General features: G+C 43.1%; 1 protein-coding gene across 1 annotated transcript in view; it reads right to left on the bottom strand.

Moving 5' to 3' along the window:
* Positions 1-8,825, bottom strand: part of LOC120024512 (forkhead box protein O3-like) — a 50,338-nt gene extending 41,513 nt beyond the window's left edge. The window contains exon 1 of the mRNA XM_038968782.1: positions 7,249-8,825. Coding sequence (XP_038824710.1) covers positions 7,249-7,806 — 558 coding nt within the window. The 5' untranslated portion in view covers positions 7,807-8,825. The remainder of the gene's footprint in view (positions 1-7,248) is intronic.
* Positions 8,826-14,747: the final 5,922 nt, after the last annotated feature.

Genomic DNA, 14,747 nt, shown 5'->3' with positions numbered 1-14,747 from the left:
GTTTTTTTATTTTATTATTCATTTCACTTCACCAATTTGGACTATTTTGTGTATGTCCATTACATGAAATCCAAATAATAATAATAATAATAATTACAGGTTGTAATGCAACAAAATAGGAAAAACGCCAAAGGGGATGAATACTTTTGCAAGGCACTGTATGTATGTATGTATGCGTGTGTGTGTTTATCTCCCTGCTCCACATAAGTGACATAACTGAGCCTGAGAATGGGCCTCTGCTCTGCAGCTGTTGAGGGGTCTAGACTCTGAGCTGCCTGGCTGCTTGTTGCGTCAGGCTTAAGTAACACAGGGGCCCAAAGTTCACTGGAGCAGCGCTAGGAACACAGACACACACCTTAACCACACACACACACACCACACACACACACACACCTGTGCTTCAGGCATGTTTACAGGCCAGGCCCTATTTGGTCTCTCTCACTCTCCCTTTGTTCTGCCATAACATAGCTACACATTTCAACAGCAGCTCCAAACTTTGTGAAGTACCTCAACTCCTCCATGCAGTTGAACAGAGACTAGAGATTTTGAAATTAAACTCCGACTTGCTATGCATGATACATCAAAAATGTACATTCTTAAACCTTTACTGTCCTCTATTGTTGCGTGCCTTTCTTTGTTTGCTGAAATCCATACTTTATCAAATACAACCACCAACTGTTTCCTTGTTGAGATTCAATTGGCACATGCACATTCGTGCTGAGTTGACATCTTAGAGCAACAACAACGAAGAAACAGTCGGTGGTTGTATTTGATTAAGATTCTTTTTAAAGTATGGATTTCAGCACAGCGACTTGAAGGAGTCAGAGGTTCATTTAAAAAAACTCTAGTCTGCGATCAGCTCCATGGAGGAGTTGAGGTATTTGGCAACTTCAAACTAGACCTCTCCCTCCAGACAGGAGTCAAGCTGTTACATTCCCTGTGGAGCAACCATAGTCTACCCTGGAATTGTTAGCAAGAAAGACTGACTTTCAGTGGGATTTTAGCAAGTACATTTTGGTGGGGCAAACTCCCCAAAAATATATTTGGGATACATGCCAGCAAAGCCACTACACAACACAAAACTAAACAATACATGAATTGCACTATAACGGTGACAAACGGTGCCCACAAACTGTTAGATCCTACATGAAGCGGTCCCAACAGCAGAGCTTTCTTTTCAGCACCATGGAATGAATGCTTACCACCACTACATCTGGTTATCAGCGGAGCCTTGGCTGGGAGCAAAACAGTTCATTCAGCCTCATTTACCGCCATAGCTGATATGGCTGACTTGCTTAAAACTTCTTCAGGGTTGGTCGGTCCCCTGTGGGACGGTTGAGCTAACATAGGCTAATGCGATTAGCATGAGGTTGTAAGTAACAAGAACATTTCCCAGGACATAGACATATATGATATTGGCAGAAAGCTTAAATTCTTGTAAATCTAAGCGCACTGTCCAATTTACAGTAGCTATTACGGTGAATAACATGCTATTGTTTGAGGAGAGTGCACAGTTTTGAACATGAAAAGTTAATAATAAACAAATTAGGCACGTTTGGGTAGTCTTGATACAACATTTTTAACAGAAATACAATGGTTCATTGGATCAGTCTAAAACTTTGCACATACACTACTGCCATCTAGTGGCCAAAATCTATATTGCACCTGGGATGGAATAATACATTATGGCCTTTCTCTTGCATTTCAAAGATAGTACAAAAAAATACAAAAACACAGTTGGTTTTTTCTTTGTATTATCTTTTACCAGATCTAATGTGGTTTCTACTGACAATTGAGATGCACAAACTATGACATAAGGGAATGATGAGAGGATAAGAGGCAATCCTTCATTTCGATTAAGACATTAATAAACAAGCTAAGACTGACATAGTCAATATCACTATTTGTTCAGCACTTTTGAAATGTACAGCGAGAGAAATCAGAACATGGGTCGTTCTTACAGTATTCTCCCTGTACACCAAGTCAGTACCGAAGGATAAATAAAGGGAGCATATAAGCAGACAATGAAAGCTCTTACTATATTCAATGATGACATTTCTCTAAAACAGGCTATAGGCTACATGTCCACCACCAAGTCAGAACAGTAGGCTGAATTATGAGGGGGAAAAGGACCAAATGGGCTACTAACAGCTTACTACATGACATACACTTAGTATGACTTTCTTAGCTACAGTATACACCTCTCCCTGACATATTACATCATTAATGCAGCAGCATACAATACATTTTTGGTGAGACAAAACCGCGACTCTTCAGTGAAAGTACTTTTTGCCAGTCTTGTCTGGTCCAGCGACGGTGGGTTTGTGCCCATAGGCGACGTTGTTGCCGGTGATGTCTGGTGAGGACCTGCCTTACAACAGGCCTACAAGCCCTCAGTCCAGCCTCTCTCAGCATATTGCGGACAGTCTGAGCGCTGGTGGAGGGATTGTGCGTTCTTGGTGTAATTCGGGCAGTTGTTGACGCTATCCTGTACTTGTCCCGCAGGTGTGATGTTCGGATGTACCGATCCTGTGCAGATGTTGTTACACGTGGTCTGCCACCTGTCAGCTGTCCGTCCTGTCTCCCTGTAGCGTTGTCTTAGGCGTCTCACGGTATGGATATTGCAATTTATTGCCCTGGCCACATCTGCAGTCCTCATGCCTCCTTGCAGCATGCCTAAGGCACATTCACACAGTTGAGCAGGGACCCTGGGCATCTTTCTCTTGGTGTTTTTCCAGAGTCAGTAGAAAGGCCTCTTTAGAGTCCTATGTTTTCATAACTGTGACCTTAATTGCCAACCGTCTGTAAGCTGTTATTGTCTTAACGACGGTTCCACAGGTGCATGTTCATTAATTGTTTATGGTTCATTGAACAAGCATGGGAAACAGTGTTTAAACTCTATACAATGAAGATATCTGGATTTTTAGGAATTATCTTTGAAAGACAGGGTCCTGAAAAAGGGACGTTTCTTTTTTTGCTGAGTTTATATATTTTTCTGTTGTTTGCAAACTGATTTGTGACACGTATTGGATGCTAAAATAACAAGCAAAACAGGAAACAGGTGGAGCTCAAAACATGACTGACGGGTCATCACTGCTGAATTTTTACATTTCCCAACTCACTCATAACTGTGTTCAATGAAAGATGGATGACTGCACTAAATGTGATTGATTATCTACATCAGGGGTCTCCAACAGGTCAACCACGACCTACCAGTAGCTCGCAGCTCACCTATGAGTAGCTCGCCAAACAATTCCAAAAGTACATGCAATTTTTCATGTGTTCCATGCCAAACTGTCATAAACAAATCTCACAAGTAAGCTCTCCACAATGAATTTCAATAGAAAACTTGTAAAAATAGACAAGATCCTGGAGAGGTAAATACCTGTCTATTTATGTAAAAATTGCCCTGATTAACTCCTTAGTCATATCTCAGTTTACTCACTTACTTATGGCGCTGCCTACTCCTTATGATTCGTTTTTCAAATCATATGAGCAAAAAATATTTCGCTTTATCTGGGACGCTAAACCAGGCAAAATAAAACGAGCCTATCTATATAATGAATAGGAATTGGGTGGGTTGAGATTATTAAATATAAAAGCACTAAACCTCTCTCGTAAAGCTTCACTTATTCAAAAGTTTTACTTGAACCCTAAATGGTTCTCAAGTAGATTACTAAAAAAAGCTCATCCAGATTGCCATGTCTCATTTTCGATTAATTGAAAATTATACTTTTTTCAAAGTATCACTCTTTTTAAAACAAGCATTGCAGAGCTGGCTACAATTTCAATTTCATACCCCTGAAAAGATAGAACAAATATTACAACAAATATAATGGCTGAACTCAAATGTGCTGGTTGATAAAATATCTGTATTTATGGGAAAGATGTTTGAAAAGGGTATTTTGTTCTTAAATTATATTGTAAATTGGAATGGTAGAGTTATGTCCTTCATGGAGTTATCAGAATTGTACGGGAAGGTCTGCTCAATCCAAGAGTACAACCAATTGATTAAAGCATTACCCCAAAAATGGAGGAGGCAGGTGGCAGCGGGAGGAGGTAGGGACCTGGTCTGTCTGCTCAATATAAAAGATCAAAACTTGCGGAGAAATAAAAATAGCATAAATAGGAAAGTATTCCAGTTTCATTTGAGGACCAGGATGTTGACAACTGTGCCATACAGATTGTAAAATAGTTGGGAAGAGATTTTTGATGTACCGATTCCAATTCCATGAGTTGATATATAAAACGACGCAAGATTCAAGACTTCGTGCTTTTCAGCTAAAATTATTATATAGAATTCGTGCCACCAACAAAATGTTGAATATTTGGGGCATAAAATCATCGAAGCTCTGCAGATTTTGTTGTGAGGATACAGAATCAATAGACCATATATTTTGGTATTGCCCTCAGGTAGCCTGTTTCTGGTCTCAGGTTCAGGAATGGCTGAAAATGCATAGCATTGATCTAAAATTGACCCTAGAAATAGTACTGTTAGGAGATCTGGAGAGACCGGGTCAGTCAATTACTAATATACTACTACTCTTAGTAAAAGTATTTATCTTCAACTCGCAATCTGTGGATTCTATTTGATTAGTTAGAAATTGTACGTTAAACATCACAGCATAGTTGAAAGATATATGTTGCGTAGAAATCCGAAGAGGGTTGCCGACAGAGATAGGTGGGATGGTTGAGGGACAGCAATTGGGGAACTGTGGGGGGGGGGGGGATCTTGGAGGGTTCGGGTTCATGTTTTTTGGCCTGGTGGGAGATCTGTCAACGTGCCCTTGAGCAGGGCATTGACCCTGGATGCTTCTGTGTGTCGCTCTGAATTGGAGTCTATTGGATGACTGGTGTGACGTAGTTGTTGAGCGGCTTCACTGCAAGTATATTTTATTTTTGGGATATTCAATTTAAAAAATTTCCCAAAAAAATCTCAAGTATCCAACACCGCAAGCTCCCAGCTACTAGCTAATCAAAACAACTGACATTATACCACCCCTGCTTAGCCACTATTGGCTTAAAAAGCCAAACCTAACACAATATCTGCCAATTAATTTCCAGTAATATCGCCCGTCTGTACGTGTGGTGTGCACATTTGTCTATCACTCCGCATGTAGCCAGTTGATGTGATAACAGTCTTGTGTGTCGACAGAAATACTTTCCCCAAAACCTTCTCAATTAAATGTTAACTGCAAAGTAGGCTTACCTGGCAGAAGTACTGTATTAATGAGTAAGTATATAAAAGGGGAATTACACTGAAAAATAATTATGTTTGTTTTCTGTCAGACCAGCACATTCCTCAATAGATACCACCTAAAACAAAATATATTCTGATCTGATCTAACCATTGACATGTAATTTTGTTTTTTCTCTATGAACAATTGTAATTTTGAGAGTGAAAAAAAATACAAACAATCTAAAACCAGGAAAAATAAAACAGAAAACAGAATTTGGGAAAATATAAAACCAAAAAATCTCAGATTTTAAAATGGGCTCCTTAGAGTTGTTTATTAACCATACTTTTTTACCAGGTATATTGACAGAAAACACTACTTTCTCTTGTACACAAAGGATCCGGGGAAGAGTTGCAAGGGAGAGGAAAAGAGAAGAATGTGTCTACTTGAAAACTTGAAAAAAATGTGCAGCTTGTGACATTAAAAAAAATGTAAGTAGCTCTCATGCTAGAAAATGTTGGGAGACCCCTGATCTACATAATGCAAGTATGTTTTTTGATACTCTATATGCCTATGCATGTGTCAAGAGCCTTGAATGGGGAAAAATGTATCATTGATATCCGTCATCATAAGACATGACCCAGAGTCTGCTGAGTGACGTCATTCAGTGAGAGGAGAGAAACCAACAGGGATTATTGGGATCTGCTGAGCAAATCTACTCAACAAAGCCAGCTCTCCCATCTGACCTGTATGAAACCTAAGATGACAAACTAAACACTCTGTCCTGGACCCCAATTGACAGTGAAATCACAAACTGAACGCGGGCGAAAACACCGTGGTCTAAAGACCACTGAAGCTGGTCTTAAGTTTCATTGGATGTTCTCCTAATGCCAGTAGCCAATCCATGTTGGTACCTTAATTAAAGCTGGTGTCGTTGGTTGTCTTATTTTGAACTGCATTGGCCTGGCCGGCTGATTGATCTGTGTGATCGAAACGCAAAATTACATAACTATAAAAGGCATTGCCAGGGGGGGATCATGTAGTAACGACATCTATGCCCATGCATCCTGTCTCTTCCAGTTTTTTTTAATGTCCACTGAAACATGAGCACCCTACCCGCCAGGCCCTCCATGCCCAAAATTCCATGAGCGGCACATAGGCCAACTCCAGCTGCCCCCTTTGCCGCCTGAGCACAGATAACTCATCCCCTCGTGATAATATGTGGCCTTTTCGGGCCAACGAGACAAGTTCCACGGGGCCCCGACACAGTGAGTTTCGATCCATGACATCATGTGTCCCATCCCTCGGCACTTTGCGACCATAGCGCCCCCATAGAAGGCAGTCCTACCCCAGGCTGTTCACCCGAGCTCGCAGCATTCCAAGTCGTTATGTAATTCCCCAACGGCAGTTTTAACAACATTGGCAGTAGGCTTACAGTAGCCTACCTGACCCAGAAGATCGCAGGCATTAGCCTAAGATGTAAAAAAATATATATATAACTATCATTTTGAACTGACTGGCTGGCTGGAGCTGGTGCCATTGACGTTGATGGCCATGGAAGTGACATGTTGTTCCTCTTCGTCGTCCTCTTCCTCGGGTATAATGTCAGTGTCGTTGCTCTCTGGTTTCCCAGCATTGGACTCGGGTCGGGGAAATGGTCAGGTGCACAATCATGTTATGTTCTTTACTCTTAAATGTTGATTAATTGTAGAACTGTACAGTCTAATGATTTATGTAGCCTAATTGTATCAATCTCTGTGCGTCGTAAACTCATTTGATTAAAGTCTCTCTAAATAAGCTACAGACAGTCCAGACTCGCTTGCTGATACAAAGTTTCGTATTGTTTTTTTGTTTTTCTCAAATCCAAATGCGGGAAATAGAGAGAGAGAGTGTGTGTGGTGTGTGTGTGTATGTTTATAAACAAAGCCAGGGAATGTCCAAAAGCACAAACTCTCTAGACATGTGTTTCTTGTTATTGTTTTTGTTTTGATGACAGGGGAAGGGAGGAAGGGGGAATGAATGAGGAGATGAGGGAATGAATGAGGAGACGAGGGGAAACGTTTGTGCTTACCTTCCACCCAGCTGAGCTGTTACTGTCACCTTTGTCTTTGAAGTACGGCACACATCTCACCATCCACTCATAAATCTGAGACAGAGTCAATCTCTTGTCTGGCGTGCTGCTTATGGCTTTGGTTATCAGGTCAGCATATGAGAGATTCCCCCACGCGTTTCTGCGCGACGAGGACTTCCGTGCAGTCTGCGCCCCCGGGCTGCTGGTGCTGAGTGTGCCAGAAGTGGCTGTGGGGGACTGGGAGGGGAGCGGGGAGCCTCCATTTTCCTGTCTGGACAGCAGTCCTTCGGCCGTAGGGCTGTTGCTGTTCTGGTCGTCTGCTCCCAGGCTGGAGCCGGTGCCATTGACGTTGATGTCCATGGAAGTGGCATGTTGTTCCTCTTCGTCATCCTCTTCCTCGGGTATAATGTCAGTGTCATTGCTCTCTGGTTTCCCAGAATTGGACTCGGGTCGGGGCAGCGGCCATGTGCACGATCGTGGCCGTTTTTGTGGCTCGAAGTCTGGGTCTATGGCCACGTCCAACTCAGTGTGAATGCTGGGGGCTGGAACCTCGGCCATCTCTCCTTCAGTCACTCGCACGTCCCTGCTGCCCGCTGATAAGGTCAGTAGATAAGTAGTGGAGAGTTGTCAAATTCACATTCCGTGAATGCGCGCCCCCCGCCTTTGTTGCTATTCCAGACCAGCAGTCCCCAAGGGTCACTATCAACTCCGCGTGAATTGAGAAAATCCTCTAGTAGCAAAAAAAGCACCGCTATGCTGATCAGGATATATTTCAAACGTATTACTCGTGGACTATTATAAATGTCTTAGCACCATAACTAATAAACGATGACTATTCTCCCTGGCTCCATATGCAAGCCACAGCGACTTTACATTTGACAATCGCAACAGTTCAAAACGGGTTGCTGCATATTCGTCGTATTTCTCCTCGCCTGCATATTCGTCGTATTTCTCCTCGCCTGGAGCAATGTTGATAACAACAGTACAGTGACTGCAGTTCGTTCACGAGTAATCTACTGTGTAGCACGAGTTGGTTCATCAATGAGCGGATAACACATTCCTACCTTGCGCGTTCAAGATCAAATCCCGCATTGATGCGAGGCAACTGAATACACCAGTTTGAACCTCCTCGTCAATAGCCACGGAGAACCTGGTAAAACGTCATCACACTGAAGCTGTCTGCCAACGGATAAAAGCGTACAGTCACTGCGTGCTATGGTGATGGCAGCGATTAATTCCTGCATAGTCCTATCTCTTCTGCCATCTTGCCAAATTCCCTTTCACACTCAAGTCCTTTTAAAAACTAGACTGGATACAGGAACGCTGCGTATTGTTGTCAGTGTGGATAGAAAAACGAAAAGGAACGGAAATTAGAATAATATCTCCGGTTCTCAGAAGTCGCCTTTACTGACGAACGCAGCTCAGTTGGTATGGAAAACGAAACGCCACACCATACTCTCGGTCACAGTAGGCCCGATCTCTTCTGCTGCACACATACACACATATCTATCTACTTAGCACATTCCGTCATGTGACAGCCCTCAACAAGCTCAAAGTTATACAGCAATAGTGGTGGCTAGATAAGACTAACGTTACCACCGCCACTGTAGAGGCCACCCCTTCCGCCTTTTAAAGAGACACCCTCCAAGATACAGTAGCCTATGTGCGCACAGTAGCCTATGTGCGCACAGGCATATCTAGGCAAGCAGTTTGTGGAAGGGACACATGTCTTGGCATGTTGAGGGATCCAGAAATAGACAGACAGATCATAAAAATATGATCGTACAATGATAAGAACACAAAGAAACTCAACGGTGGATAGAGGACATTTACATTGAATTACAAATAATTGTATTGCTCCTTTTGGAAATATAATTCATAGGCTAATGACAAAGGCTACATTATGACAATAATTGTTAAGGTATGATGGACATATGTATCATTATTTCCACTTCCGCTGTGGTGCACTGTTACGATGCAACAACTGACATAGGCCTACACATGTGTAACAATTTAGGCATATGCAAGTAGGTGTTTATTTTCCTTGTGTTGGGTATTAGCCTATACTTCATTCATAACCTAAATGACATGCATTCTACCAAATATTATAATAAAATAGTAAAGTCTTTAAGTCAAGTTAAGGCATTTTATTTTAATGACAGTATCTTTAAAGTTTAGATCGCTTGTCCCTTTAATCCGTGAGCATGGGTGTCAATCAATGTGGACAGCAAGCGCAGAACACGCCCCCTTCCAACCAGATCGACCTCTTCAAACACATGACGTCATTCATTTTATAATCAAGAGATAAGGGAAGAAATGCTATGGTTATCTGTCCTGTATGTGATACTTCGGAGTGGTTGCCCCTCACCTCCCGCCTTCAAGACTGTACCAAAACACCAGCATTAGTCAGCCTACATACGTCTTTGTTCCAGAGAAGATGTTGTGTAAGGTGCTTGTCCGCCTTGCAGGGATACGCGCTCTCGATTTATGTACAGGAATGCGCGCATTCCACCTGTGCGCAGTATTCATCAATTAATTATTGGAACGGATGGCATTGATTAGGAATGGATAACAATCCTATATACTAAATCAGACAAAACACACACATCCTGCAAGGCATTGGTTGTGTTATGGCTTTGAATTTTACATGGAAAACGTCAACACTATTTCATGTATTATTATGACAAACGAAGTAGATACACATGCATGTAGACTGACTATTTCAATTGACTGACTTCCTTCTATGAACTCAATAAAATCTTTCAAATTGTTGCATGTTGCGTTCATATTTTTGTTCAGTATACAACATGAACGCAAGAACGAATGCACAAATGCACTCGAGCTCACATATAAACATGCTCCTCTTTGTTCCTCCTGTCCCAGCTATGTATATAAAGAGGAATGGCTGATACAGCAGTTTGGTGACACAGTTAGCTACTGCAGTGGAGGGTTAAAGACACACTCCAGCTTTATTTGAACCTTTCCTGTTGAAAAACAATATCCCAAGTATAAATACAGTAATATACACCCACTTAAGGGTAAGAAAAATAAATTTTAAGCAAAATAGTGTTTTTTAGACAACTGCAAACATCAAGGACTATGCCATTCAAGGAGTTAGTCGTATGCTCTTATGTCATCGGCCTCCACCCTTGCTTGCGAGAAGGGCTCTGACCCAACTTGGTACAATGTCTTTGGGCATCAGAGAGAGGAAAGGGACACATGAGGTGGATGAATGAATGCTTCTGTAGGCTGTTCTAAGAGAAGAGAGAGAGAAAGAAAACAGGTGGAGAGAAAGGTCAACACAGGTGGAGAGAGGCCAGTGACAGTGTTGCCCACCCAGGTGTATTCAAAAGGATCACGTCACAGCCATGTCAGATGTGTTGCCTATTAATGTGAGGCTGTGTCATCCATTTCAGGCCAAGGACATGCATACTGTAGCTGTTTTAAGTAAGTAGTTCCATCACCTGAGATGAATTCAACAAGGCTCGCGGCTCGCTGCGAAGGCTCGCGGCGAACTGTTTGTTCTCAACAGAGTTTGTTCAACGTTTTTAACTGACATTGCTCACCACATCACAAAGACCTCCATTCAGTGCCCCTAAGAGAGCGAACACACCAACAGGATTGTCGGTCTACAGAGTAGGGGGCCGTTTGTTTAAGTGCTCTCTGCGCTGTGTGTTATAGGGGTCACATACTGTCAGTCTACAGCAGGGATGGGCAACTTTGATGTGGGTGTGGGCCACAAAAAAACGGAACTCATCATGAGGGGGCCGCAGTGGCTCGTGGGTGCGAGCAAAACATTTTAGTGCCATAGGGTGGAGGCAAATGTTTGCAGTTTTTAATATGATAACTGATGATCAATGGGCCCCACCGTGGTCGATAAATCGACCATCCTTACTGTAAGATTAGATAGCTGTCCGCTAGACTAACTTACCAATTAGCTGATATGGGCTAATTAAGTGACTGCTGATGCACAACCACATTTAGAAATTGCACCTTGTGTATTATATTATTCTAACTCTCAACAGTAAGTTGAGACCCCGACTGACTTCTCAAAATAAAACTTTTTTTTTTAATTGGACCGCAGGCCAACTAAAGAGGGGCCGCGGGCCGCAAGTTGCCCACCCCTGGTCTACAGGGTCACATACTGTAGGTGTACAGCAGGGGCCTACGCACTTAAAACAGCTATATTAGTGACTCTCCACCCCTGTGTGACATCCACCCCTTTATCTTGTCCCTTACTACAACCGGTCAGTGGCTAGTGTAATGTTGCATACACAAGAGGGCCACCATTTATGTTTCTGCCTGATGTTTTCCCGAACATTTGTAATGCTCTGATTGGATTAGAGCCTTCGGGAATAGACCGTGATTGATTTTCCCTTAATTGAGATTTATAGTGGAATAGACAGCAAACAAACTGACAGTAACACACCAAGACACAAACACATGCACGCAGAAGGGGCATGCACACACATACACACACACACACACACACAATTCCAGTGGCCTCTAGATATGTACCAGGGAGCTGGCACAAATACGATGATCTTATGATCATAACGTACCCAAACACTACACAGTTCACACACTTGAAAACTCAATGTACTATACTGCATTAATACTGTGACATTGATTGCACACAATTTTATGCCAGGTGGCTCAGACTACAGGAGTCTTGAGGGCAGGAAGCCAAAATTGCGTGTGGTTCTGTAGGTGTACTGGGCACTTCTCTGATACTGCTTCACTAAGACAGGGTAGGTTGGCACATGCTGGACAGGCTATTGTGCGCTAACAGGATGACATAACTAGAAGCAATAACAACTCATCTTTGTCATCACTTACCCATCATTTGCTGCCATCTTGTGGTAGAAAGGTAGAAAGTCAGCCCAGCATTTCAGTCGGTTTTTCTCTTCAGCTCGTTCAAGCCATGCCTGCCATTTGAATGAACCCGGAGGCATCCAATACATCTAACATAAGATAAAAAGTAAAAGCCAGGGGCATAGCCAGAGATGTGTTGGTGGGTCGGCCTGCAGAAATGTGCATGTCATTTTCCATTTTAGTCATTTAGCAGATGCTCTTATCCAGAGCGACTTACAGTTAGTGCATTCATCTTAAGATAGCTAGGTGGGACAACTACATATCACAGGACTAGAAAGTACATTTCATCTCAGTAAAGTAGCTATCAGTAGAGTCAGAGCTAGAGGGGGGGGGGGGGGGGTCAAGATGAGGAAGAGGATTATTTAAGATAATGTTTGATGAGGTAGTAATAAAAAAATATATCATTTTTTATATTTTTGATCAATCTGATTGGGTGGGCCTGGCAGGGCATTCCTATGCCCCTGAGTTAAGTAATACCATATTTTGCCTTTGCAGTTTCATCCCTAAAAAGGCACAAGACCCATTTATTTTCACCTTTAGTTTATTAAACAGTAGGCGCAAATAAATTACATTTTGCATTTTTACAGGGCAGATGGCAGGTTACATAAAGTATCAGCACACACAGTAAGGACATTGTTTAATGTCCAGTGGCACAATTCAATACCAACCACAAGGGGGTGGTAGTTATCCACTAAGAAGGACACTATTCCATCCCTTCAGCTCTCACCGATGTGGGTTGTCCCTTATCCTGCTCAGCTTAGCTAAGTATACCCCCCTCTGTTTTAGAAAGATTAATATTGGGCTTGAATGAGTTTCCCTTGTTTCCCTGTCAGTTCCTTTTTAGGTACGTGAGGGGGATGTCAGTAATAAAAGCCAATATATGGTCATTCCGGCGTCTGCTTTGCCGTACTACATTTACTGTGATGTGGCCTCGCGGAGCAGGGCTGTTGTGAAGGAAATTGTCAAGGAAGTGAGTTTCTGTTTATACCGCCCAAGCCTACCGTTAACCAATCATGTGGAGCCCTCCACATTATTACAACATTTGGGAGGCGCACGACAATGCAGTACGGACCTTGATTTGGCAGCCCGAGCCTCTGGAGGCGCCGCAATTGGTGTCACACCCGGACCGCATTTTCTGATCAAGCATAAATCAGATTTTAAAACCTGATAAACTGACCCCCTCTGGTGGCATTTTCTAAATGACGCATAATATTTTATACTACCCTCAAAGTAAATTTAGATTTCAAAACTATAAGTCTCATAATGGAGTGTCCCTCGATTGAAAATTCCCCTAATGTCCACTTGAAATGTTGGAACCCTTGGTGTACACTGGATAAAGCCTATGAAGTAGTAGACATTGATTGCTATATTGCATTTCGTCTTAGTATGAACTCTAATAGTGCCATTTATGACACCCAATATTTCTTAGTCTTAGAGAGGTAAGAACTGTGGGATTCAATAACTACTACAGAGCCCCGATACAGCAGACCAAAAACCCCAAATATTCAAAAAATATATATGTTTTTCACAATACATTTTTTTTATTTTTTTTATCGGGGGGTGGGGGTCCCCACATTTGTCCCCACGTTGGGGAATTGTAACAAAGACGCAGGGAGTCAGGAAGCAGGTGCAGATTGTGAGTTTAAACATGGAGCATTACAAAACAAGAGAAGCCTCACGTTGGCAGCGTTCCACACCTCTGTGCGCCGGAACTACTTGTCAACTGCAGGGGCCTCCGTCTGGCTCGGAGTCCACAGAGCCAGGTGAAGGTTTTCTTGCCGTATTCTGCCCAGGGAAGGAACCGGACCCACTCCCCCTGCCGTTCCTGGCAGTGACTCCTTAGGAACCTCCCCAGCTCCTGATTGGTCCTTTCCACCTGCCCATTAGACTGAGTCCGGCACCCGGATGTGAGGCTGACCGTGGCCCCCAGCTTCTCCATCCCAGACAAACTAAACAACTTCTTTGCTCGCGTTGAGGACAATACAGTGCCACTGACACGGCCCGCTACCAAAACCTGCGGGCTCTCCTTCACCGCAGCCAACGTGAGTAAAACATTTAAACGTGTTAACCCTCGCAAGGCTGCCGGCCCAGACGGCATCTCTAGCCGCGTCCTCAGAGCATGCGCAGACCAGCTGGCTGGTGTGTTTACGGACATATTGAATCAATCTCTATCCCAGTCTGCTGTTCCCACATGCTTAAAGAGGGCCACCACTGTTCCTGTTCCCAAGAAAGCTAAGGTAACTGAGCTAAACGACTATCGCCCCGTAGCACTCACTTCCGTCATCATGAAGTGCTTTGAGAGACTAGTCAAGGATCATATCACCTCCACCCTACCTGAGACCCACTCCAAATTGCTTACCGTCCCAATAGGTCCACAGACGATGCAATCGCAATCACTGCACACTGTCCTAACCCATCTGAACAAGAGGAATAGCTATGTAAGAACGCTGTTCATCGATTACATCTTAGCATTTAACACCATAGTACCCTCCAAACTCGTCATTAAACTCGAGACCCCGGGTCTCGACCCTGCCCTGTTGCAACTGGGTCCTGGACTTTCTGACGGGCTGCCCCCGGGTGGTGAGGGTAGGAAACAACATCTCCACCCCGGTGATGCTTGTGCC

This window comes from Salvelinus namaycush, chromosome 29 (genome assembly GCF_016432855.1).
Source record: "Salvelinus namaycush isolate Seneca chromosome 29, SaNama_1.0, whole genome shotgun sequence".
In the NCBI taxonomy this organism is placed as follows: Eukaryota; Metazoa; Chordata; class Actinopteri; order Salmoniformes; family Salmonidae; genus Salvelinus; species Salvelinus namaycush.
The sequence above is the reverse complement of the archived record's forward strand: the minus strand, read 5'-3'. Positions and strand labels throughout refer to the sequence as shown.